This window comes from Rutilus rutilus, assembly GCF_951802725.1.
Source record: "Rutilus rutilus genome assembly, chromosome: 4".
Lineage (NCBI taxonomy): Eukaryota > Metazoa > Chordata > Actinopteri > Cypriniformes > Leuciscidae > Rutilus > Rutilus rutilus.
In genome coordinates this window covers 45,722,204-45,732,263 of record NC_140212.1, presented here as the reverse complement: position 1 = coordinate 45,732,263, position 10,060 = coordinate 45,722,204, and the positions used below count along the sequence as shown (strand labels likewise).

The 10,060-nt window shown below is 41.3% G+C and overlaps 1 protein-coding gene across 1 annotated transcript; it reads left to right on the top strand.

Annotated features, from left to right (window-relative positions):
* Positions 1 to 5: 5 nt before the first annotated feature.
* Positions 6 to 7,809, top strand: LOC311289552 (uncharacterized protein). Its single transcript, XM_084407651.1, has 15 exons — positions 6 to 2,937; positions 3,800 to 3,898; positions 3,981 to 4,058; positions 4,174 to 4,251; positions 4,335 to 4,430; positions 4,612 to 4,927; positions 5,060 to 5,345; positions 5,468 to 5,491; positions 5,931 to 6,140; positions 6,324 to 6,415; positions 6,517 to 6,621; positions 6,730 to 6,844; positions 6,924 to 7,005; positions 7,225 to 7,389; positions 7,468 to 7,809. The coding sequence occupies exons 3-15, from the start codon at positions 4,054 to 4,056 to the stop codon at positions 7,739 to 7,741; spliced, it is 1,848 nt and encodes a 615-aa protein (XP_084263777.1). The 5' UTR covers positions 6 to 2,937; positions 3,800 to 3,898; positions 3,981 to 4,053; the 3' UTR covers positions 7,742 to 7,809.
* The last annotated feature ends 2,251 nt before the right edge of the window (positions 7,810 to 10,060 follow it).

Genomic DNA, 10,060 nt, shown 5'->3' with positions numbered 1-10,060 from the left:
AAATCCCCCCCCCCCCCCCCCACAACAAAAAAAATCCCACGCGGCCGCGTCACACACTCAAGGACGCATGCAGCTTGTAATGGAAATGAATACAATGGAAATGAATAATTATTATAACGCAGTATTCTTTATTAACAAAACATTTATATTAAATGGTAAATATTAATAATTAACTATTGATTAGGCTAAAGTTAAAAAAATTCTTAATTATAAAGCAGTATTTTATTATAAACTAATACACAAATTAACATTTATGTTCAATTGTAGCTAAACATTAATAATTAACTATAAATAGGCTAAACATAAACAACCTTTTTTAAAGTGCACAATAACAAAACAAAAAGTGAACAAGTGTTTGGCTGTTGGGCCGCTTAAGTAAATCGTGCTGCTGCTTTTATTTTTCCGTCTTCATGTTGCGTGACAGGAAAAGCAACATGTTAACCTTGTCAGGTTTCAGCGAGGATCTTAACGGGGTGACGATGTTGCCAGCCGCACTGAATACACGCTCCGATGGAGTGCTCGTAGCGCATATAGTCATATATTTTCTGGCAACTTTTGATAGAAGAGGGAATCGAGCCTGATTATCCCGCCACCAGGCAAGCGGATCAGAGTGCAGATCGAGGGCTTCCTCCTGCAAATACCTTGCGACTTCAGTGTCTGCACGGATTCTTTTTGGAACCGGACTGGAGGATTGTGCTTTTCTCTTTCCAAGCAGGTCCGCAAGATTTTTTTTTTTGGGGGGAGAAGATGGTGCACTTTCTCCTTCTCCCTCTCCAGCCGCAGCGACACTCATTGCAGCTTCTCCGTCCCTGATATCACGCCGCTCTTCGGGCATTGCCAGCATCTCCTCCAGGAGCGCATCTTTAACGTCATCTCCAGGGTTGATGTCCTTGTGTCTTGGGTCAATGAATGAGGCCTTTGACAATAGTTGCTGTGTTGCAGGTGCACTATATTTGTCTTTCAAGACTCCAACCATTTTTTTTTTCAGGTTGCGCGTCAACTCCGTATCTTCATCGGTTGGGAGCAAAAGATCCTCAGTTAATAACTGTAGGACTGGTTTAACAGAGGACGCTGTAACTGTCTTCTCGGAAGACAGCGCATCTGTAAAATCCGCAACCTTCGTCAGCGCTGCATTAACGGATTCGAGGACTTCGATGTCCTGCCATGTCGGTATTAAATGTTGGCTGCGCCGGTCATCCATCAAAACCCTCCTAATGGCTGGTACTTGCTCAAGAACGCGCGCAACCATTTTCTGCTTAGTGCCCCACCTGGTAGGACAATCCTGTGAAAACATTTAAAACACAATTGTAATCCCTAATTAGACTATGTTTTTTTGTCCTGTGCAATAAAATATATTTATTTATACACCGTGCCACGGTCTCCTTTTTGCAACCAGTGCAATGTTCACATCAATCTGTATTTTATAGCCTATATGATGCTATTTTTCTTATTTTCCATTTCTTTATTTTTTATTTAATGTGTAGTCTATTTTTGCCATATGTTGTGTTTTATCTTACGGAGCCCCGCACATTACATGCAGGAAAAACTAGGCTAAATCGTAGGCTACGTTTAGCATGTCGAAAGAACAAAATAGTAAATCGTCCGCGCGATTTTGCAAATCGAGGGAACGAAATAGTAAATTGTGCGCGTTATTTATAAATCGAGGGAATGAATTAGTAGCCTAAATCGTGCGCACAATTTAGCCTACTTTTTTTCTTGCATGTGAAGGGTTACATATCTGGAGCTGCTATAGCCTACAAGTGAATTTCTCCAGCTCGGGATCAATAAAATCTTATCTTGATAATGAAAATGGGCAGCAGAAATTCAGAGCATTGATTGGCGTTTCCACAAGTTTTGCCCAGTTATTTACAGCATTTTATATAACGTTATTTCGTTTTGTATTCGCTTTGAAAAAATATAATTATTACATCATAAACATATTAACAATAATATGAAATAACATTTATTTATAGGCTATAACTTTTTTTCGATATTGTTTCCTATTCGCTTTGAAAAATTATATTAGGCTACATCATAAACATATTAACAATAATATGAAATAACATTTATTTACAGGCTATAACTTTTTTTCCATATATTTTGAGTTTAATAGGAATTATAGAACAGGTTTTATCATCGTTTGCAACCCTTTATTTTGTAGAATAAATTGTTCAAAGTTTCAACAAGTTGCGTTTGGACAAGTGCGTTTATATCCACGGACTGTTACCTGAAAAGCAACGTCTAAAGAAATAAGAATCGAATTTTAGCACAACTTACCAGAACTAAGCAGTGTTGGGGCAGGTTGTGCTCGACTTGCTCTCTCTGGAGCTTTTTCTTCTTCTGCCAGCTCTGGGAGAAAGCGGTCACCAAATTTCTGCAGACACCCATGGCTCGGGCAGTGCGGTCCTTTTCTGACTTCATCGCATTTGTGACGGCTAAATGTAGATTATGGCCAAAGCAATTAAAGGGACACTATGCAACAATTTCGTGTTTAATAATCATCTTCGTAAGTCGGTATATGGTTAAATGACTCATTACAGGGTGAATGAAGACTCTCTCGCCCCCCCCAACTGCCTCTTAGGAAGAATATCGTGCATTCAAGTTCGGTGTACACGACCCGCGTCCTTCAGTCTCGCAAAGTCTCGCACAGTCTCAGACATCGCGAGAAGCAGGATCAGTTTACGGCAAACATCCCCAGCACAGAGGCAGGCTAACGAAACCCGGCTAGCGGTTTTTGCAAACGTGTGTAATGGCAGAGCCGGTGAAGAAGCAGCGCAGACCATTGAGTGAAGAAGCAAAGAAAAGGAAAAGAGCTTCAGACCGAGTGAAGGCTCGCACACGGATTAATATTGGTCAAGCTTTTCCAGAATGGCGAGAGCTGAAAGACAGCGAAGGCTCCAAGACAGATGCAGACCTCGCATTCTTGCTTTTGCGCTTGTAAGTAACACTTTGATATTTTATTCTTGTGCATGGTTGTACTTTCATTGTGTTCGTTATTATCTGTAAATGTGTTGTTTACTGTATTTCCAGATAAGGTTGATGAAGTATCTTTGGTAATTCTATGAATTTCTGTTACGGGGTAACGTTAGCTAGGTGGCTAGCGGAGTCTGTGTGTTTGATAGCAAGCATGGATATGTTTTTTTAGGTAGTCACAGTTCTTACACTCTTTTTTTGTGTGGCCACGCGTCATAGAGTTTTGTTGGTAAAAATACTAGTAACGTTATTCCAATATTTTCTGCAATCATCGTAGTTCATCGTAGTGAGTAGCGGAGATTTTGGCTTGATCCAGCTAGATTGATGCTGCCCTTCTATGTGGCTAAATTTTCTTGCATGTTGCATCCAGGTGTTACTTTACTTTTATTTGACGCAGGTGTAGCTTTTTTTGCAGTGCGCTACATAGTGTAGAAGCCGATGGCTCACCGATCACATTCTGTATTGATTCATAATATGCTACAAATCCTCGTCAACCACAATGAAGCCCAGACTCAACAAATTTTCCATGACCGTCCTGTTTGTAAATATAGAAGTTACATGGGCTGACCAAGTTACTGTTATTGACACCCCGCCCCCGTAACAACACACGCGCACACACACACACACACACACACACACACACACACACACACACACACACAGTGAGTGTCTAGGGATTTCACTCTACTCTGCCCAGCCCCCAACAGTGTAGTCAACAGACAAATGTACCCTAATTTCAAAGCATTCCACAACAATTACCTATATGCATGCAATTTCACAATGTACTGTTAGAAATTTGCCAAAACTGCTTTCTTATTTTTTCTAGTTACAAGCGCTGGCAGTGTACATCCACACCAAGCAAGACCCACTCCAGACCACCGAAACCACCTATTTCCAGTATCACAGAAGACTCAGATCGAGACCAGTATGTTTTCCTCCCCATGCCTTTATTTATCCTGTCTGTCATTTTTTATTTCCAGTTACTTATGCACTTTTTTACGTTTCAGGGATGTTCCTCCAAATCTTCCTGAGCTTGGTGTGCAGTAGTTGTCTAGAGAGGGAGAAGTTGGCGATTTGGAAATGAGGTGAAGTTCACTGCCATATGATAGTATGGTGTATTGTTTTCAGAGAGGGTTTCTTGATCAGATTTTTTTGTGGCTGTTGGCTTATGTTTTGGATTATCTATTTTTCTGTGCGCAGCATGCACTCTATGAGCATCGAAGAACAGCACCACGAGTCATCAGATGAAGAGGGGGCTAATGATTTTAGGAAGACCATGTAAGTGCTGTCCATTAGTCTTTCATTTACTTCCATTGACCTCTTTCCTTTATCTGAAATATCTGTATGTGTTGTCTAAACAGCATTGAGTTTGATGATTTTGGGGCTAACCCAAGTCTCTTGGGTTTGGAGGAAGGAGACAGTTCGGATGAGGATTTTGTCCCTTCTCTTCATTTACGGTATGTTTGCATTTTATTTATGAATTTTGGGTGAAAGTTCAGCTACATTTGTCGGTCGTAAAGCGCAGCGTCTTTCTTTCTAAACTGTACTACAACATTATCTTTAGAATATTTTCTCATGTAATTCTTTATGTAAAGTATTTTGTCTAAATATGATCAATATGCATATTCAACTCTTCAGAATGGTCGGAGACAAGGCAAATGACCTGACTGAAATCAGTGTGGATGAGGCTGTATTAGACATTGACATGCCCGACCCTCCCGCTCCCGAATCAGAGGCCACCACACATCCTCACAGAGTACTCTCTGAGGATGATCTAGTCAGTAAAAAAGCCAGCATAACATACAACGACAATCTGCTTGATCTCGCCATGCACTTGAGACTACCAGTGCAACAGTGCACCTTTGTAGACAGAGTGCTAGGCGTAGCATGCTCTGGTGCACAACCTTTTCAAGTTGCCATGAGAACACGGGGGACAGGAGTAGTTTTAGAATGGGTAAGGTGTGAAGATTGTCAAAAAGTCAATTATGTTGTCTTGAATTGGCTTTTCTATACAGTGCTGCTATTGTTTGTTACCTTTGTATGTTTGTATTGTTTCTCACATAACATTGCCATTTCTTTACATTAGTTATGCCCCTTCGGACACTCCGTATGGAAATGGAATTCGCAGCCAACCTTGAAGTTCGGCATGCAGGGCGGAGACTTTATGCTGTCTGCCAATATTCTTCTGTCCGGGAACAACTACAGAAAAGTAGCCCTACTCTTCCAGTTTATGTCAATGGGGATGGTTACCGAATCCACATTCTTCAGAATCCAGGATGCTTACTGCATAGAGCCGGTGCAGGAGTTTTGGGATAAAACTAGAGCAGAAGTCCTTGACCGTTTACGGCAGAAGGACCATGTTGTTCTCCTGGGTGAGGAGGGTCTTTCACCTTTGATCAACTTTTACACTGACAAGTCTGTATGATATGCTATGACTGTATGATTGGAAGCTGAAATCTGTGATTCTAATGCTTATAATGTCTGTTCCCAATAGGTGATGGCAGAATGGATTCTCCTGGTAAGTTCTGTATGCATACTGTCAAAATTGAGAATCAGATTTGTATGTATGTACTGTTGTACTGCTTTATCATTATCTTCTAATATCTTTGGTTTTATGTTGATGATGCTTTTAGACTGAAATAGCATCATGGCTGCTCCGAGACTGTCAAACTGTTCTTTTAGCATAACATTTGGCCTTGTAGAGGGTGCAACCCTCAAGGTTAACAATCCAAAATATGTCAAGGCAAAATGTCCACTGTCTCAAACAACCTCTCTTTGTGAATTGCATAATCTGAATTAGATTTTTCCTGTAGTTAGAGATTGGGATGTGTAAATTATGTCTGCTGCTCTCTCCTGAGCATGATGGATAGATCATAGCATCTTTCCTCATTGACTGTTATTCTGGCGGCCTCTGTACTAATGTACATAAGTTATATGCACTTGTGCTTTTCCCTCAGGTCATTGTGCACAGTTCTGCACATACACAACAATTGAACAAGAATCCCGAGATGTGGTCCACATTGTTTCCGTTGATAAACGCGAAACAAATAAAAACTCAGTCATCATGGAGAAGGAGTGCTTTGTTCGCACAATGGATGAGCTCCTTCAAGAGCTTTCTATAAAGGAAGTGGTCACTGATGCCCACCCACAAATCACCGCTTTACTGAGTAAGGACAACTTTTGGTTATGGTGAAGTCATAAAGCCCTATAGACCGTCCCAAGTTCAAGTTTGATCACTGTTCCCACAGGGTTTCATTTTTACCATACAATTTGTATAAAGTAAAAATAAATAAAAAACGTAACTGTCATTTTTGTTTACATTGTTTACATGGTCTCTCTTTTTGTTATAGATCCCGAGCGTGGCAAATACAAAGCGTGGGGTATTCAGCACTCATTGGATATCTGGCATGCAGCCAAGAGCCTAAGCAAGAGGCTTCGACGGGTATGCATCAGTACATTTATAGACATGTGACCAGTTTCTATATGTTGTTTTGGTGTTGTGGAAAGAAGCTAGCTATTGTGTACCTTGTGTACCTTTATCAGGCTGGGACCATGAAAAGTCAGAGTGGTATTCAGCCATGGATCAAGGACATAGTCAACCACTTTTGGTACTGCAGTAAGCATGCAGACACAGAGGAGCAGTTCAAGGTATGGTTGATTTAAAAAAAAAAAGTGTTGATTAGGACAGTTTAGTTGATATGCTAGCAGAGCAGGTTTGTGGCTCCATGTACTGTATAACTTTTATCATTTATGCAGATGATCTGGGTTGGTGTACTTCACCATGTCTGCAATGAGCACTCCTGGGCAACCAGTTGCTGTGATCATGAGCCACTGGATGAAGACAGCCAGAACAAGCCTTGGATCATACAAGGTAATTTCAATCAATACTGGTGCAGAATTCAACACTGTATGTGAATGCATATGTTTTACTGACTGTGTTATGACTATAGGTTCAGCTGCTCACAAGGCACTTACTGCTGTTGTCCTTGATAAAAGATGGCTGACCCTGGTGAATAAATTCCTAAACTTCAGGTAAATAACTGCAAGACATGGTTGTATTCACCCAAGTTATTTTTGAATTTCCAGTATTCCTCACTCAAGTGTTTGTCATGTTTGAGATGCAGCATATTTTACCATATTTCAATGTAATCTGTAATGAGGATTTCATTTCTTATTTAAAAATATAAGACAAAACATCACATGTATTACCACGAGTGTTGTTGTAATTATCTGTCTCTCCCACCTACACAGGACCACATCTGATTTGGAGTCATTCCAAAATCACATTTTGATGTACGCAGCAAAGCGCATGGCCTACTCTCCGTTTGTATACAAGACTCGGACATTGCTGGCAGCTATTGATTATAATAAACACAATCAACGCCGCCCTGCACGCAACAGAGATGGACATAAAATGTAGGTATTTTTGTAACATGTTTTTGTTATATTGTTTAGATTGACTAACGACATAAACAAATTGTTCTTGCTCTGTAGTTACAGACGGAAGTACAACAAAAAATCAAAGAGCTGGAGCGTTTACACGATGAAGGAGAAGAAGCAGTACACGTACATTCCAGAGATCCAGAGGGCCATTCTTGCCAGGAGACTGCGAAGTGGGTCTGGCCTTCCCCGCAAACAGACGCTAAGACCTGATGACCCAAGGCATCTGGGTGTACTTGCTCCAGAACAGCCACCTCCCACATCAGAACTAGTGGCGATTCATGTCACACGAGGGGACAGTGGTCCCAGAGAATTAGAGGACCATTAAACAGTTTTCATATGGCAATCCACACAAAGTTGTGTACATAGACATGTAAATAAAAATAGCTGATTCTGAAACTTTGTCCCAAATATTTTTTATTTATAAATATACTGTGAAAGACATATAGGCATACATACAGCAGGGATGAAAAGTGGTAAGAAGAACTTTTACAATGTGTATGGTAACAAAAAACTATTTACAATATAATAACAAATCGTACTATGCAGCAAATATTGTAAATATTTATGCTAGGCGGCTCACCCTGAAGCCGGTGTACTGGCCTCTGGGGTCAGGGAAAGTGTCCCTTATCCGACAAACACAGCAGCTGGGTATTACTACTCAGTTGCCCACACCCAGGCGGCCATGCTGCCACAACACAAACTGCCTATAAGCTGTATGTCTGAACTGTCGCTGTTCCATCCCCGGTTCTGCATTATCAACCAGTGCAAATATGTCATTCCAGGCTGCCCTGGCCAGCCGCAACACACCCTCGTCTAAAATATAAAAGTCCATGTAAGCCATCTTGCTTATGCATTGCTGTGGATGTTGCCGGCAGCATTTCCTCTCCCGGTCTGTGTTCATCTCCCGGCAGTTTCCACAGACACACCAGTGGAGTCTGGCAGGGTCAGGGTCAGGGTCAGGACGCAGGGGCACCTCCAGAAATGACAGAATGTCGAACATCACCCCCGGGGACCTGGTTATCACTCTCTCTAAGAATAGGTCCTTCTGTGAGGTGTCTTGTGAATGAAGTGTATCCTAAAACACACACAAAAAAAATGTATAATTACACATGTCTTTGAAAAAAAAGGCATCTCTGGTCTTCTTACATTATTTTGACAAACCTTCATTTCATTGATGCGTCTTTCCTGGAGATCCTGCAGTCTCCTCACTTCTTCAGCATCCAGTCTAGCACCCCTCCCCCTAGAACCCCTGGGGGTTCTCTGTCTGACCAGCCTTGAAGTTTTAGGCCTACCACCAATGGCCTGAGCAGTGTACTCAGACGAGGCTGAGGTAGACGTTGATTCCTGCAATATCACAAAACAGTTGACAATATTACACTTACTTTACAGATATGAGTTGAATTACGATGGCCTAGACTTTTATTTTATGCCACTAAGTCAACGCGTCTGATAATAAGCAATAAAAATTTTGCACATATCATGATCGAGCTAGACAAAAAACGTTCTGATGTTTTCTTAGATAAGCAAAGGTAAACCATCATTCTACTAGATGAACTTATAGACCTTGCTAATATAACTTTAGACAAATATTAGCCTCCGATATATATATATATATATATATATATATATATATATATATACGCTCATGCACACTTCAAAAAAAAAAAAAATACACGAAAACATTAGTTCGCCTCGTTCATATCGTTCATTCCTGGTATAATAGTATGCATGACAACAATAAAATAAATTTAAAAAAAATCGCCATCAGTTGGAAACAAAATATTGCTTTACTTGCCTCAGTAGACATAACTGGTTTTGAAATAGCCGGTTCCTCTGCTCAGCCGGGTTGACAGCTGATCAGCTGGGTTGCTCGTGGCGAGGGGGGTGGGGTGACAGCAGTTCATTTTTACGACAGAGTGTTTGAAAGCATTTACTACCACACACTAGGGGGAGCTCCGTAGAGAAAAAACACTCAAAGTTGCCTGGTGTTCCTTTAAGCCATGTCCAGCCAAGTTTTCGGACCGCAGCCACAATATTTGCCCCATTGTCTGTGGTAATACAGACCAGTTTCCTCTCGTCCAGGGACCACTCTTGGAAGGAGGACCTGAGGGCTTCCGCCAGGTTGTCACTCGTGTGGCTTTCTGGCATGAACACAGTCTCCAGGCACTTCGATTTTAGTTCCCAGTTTGCGCTGAGATAGTGTATGGTCAGGCTCATGTATGGCATCATGTTTACGCTTGACCACATATCAGTTGTCACTGAGAAATGATCAACGTCTTTTAAGTCCTGTATTATGCCGTCCTTCACTGACAGATACTTTTCAGGGATCGCTGTTTGAGAAAAGTACTTTCGGTCAGGAAGTACATATTGCTTATCAAATGTCTGTAGCATGGCTTTGAACGCTGGCTTCTCAACGGTACGGAATGGCACCATTTCTTCAACCAAATAACGAGTCATGCTATCAGTAAGTGCTTGCCACTGATTACTGCCTCTTTGGTACTTCGCACCTCTCGCAAAGGCCTCGGAGACTCCCAACTGTCGCTGCTGGCCTGAGGTTGTAGCTAAGGTTGGTGTACTGCTCCCAAGTCCGGCAAACGCCACAGGATGGTTAATTCTAAGATGCGATCTTAAATTAGTTGTATTT

Excerpts from the sequence above, each read along its gene's own strand:
- LOC311289552 (XM_084407651.1), top strand. Across the intron at positions 4,928-5,059 it reads CAGGAGTAGTTTTAGAATGG|TTATGCCCCTTCGGACACTC; the intron begins GTAAGGTGTGAA and ends TCTTTACATTAG. Across the intron at positions 6,416-6,516 it reads TAAGCAAGAGGCTTCGACGG|GCTGGGACCATGAAAAGTCA; the intron begins GTATGCATCAGT and ends TACCTTTATCAG.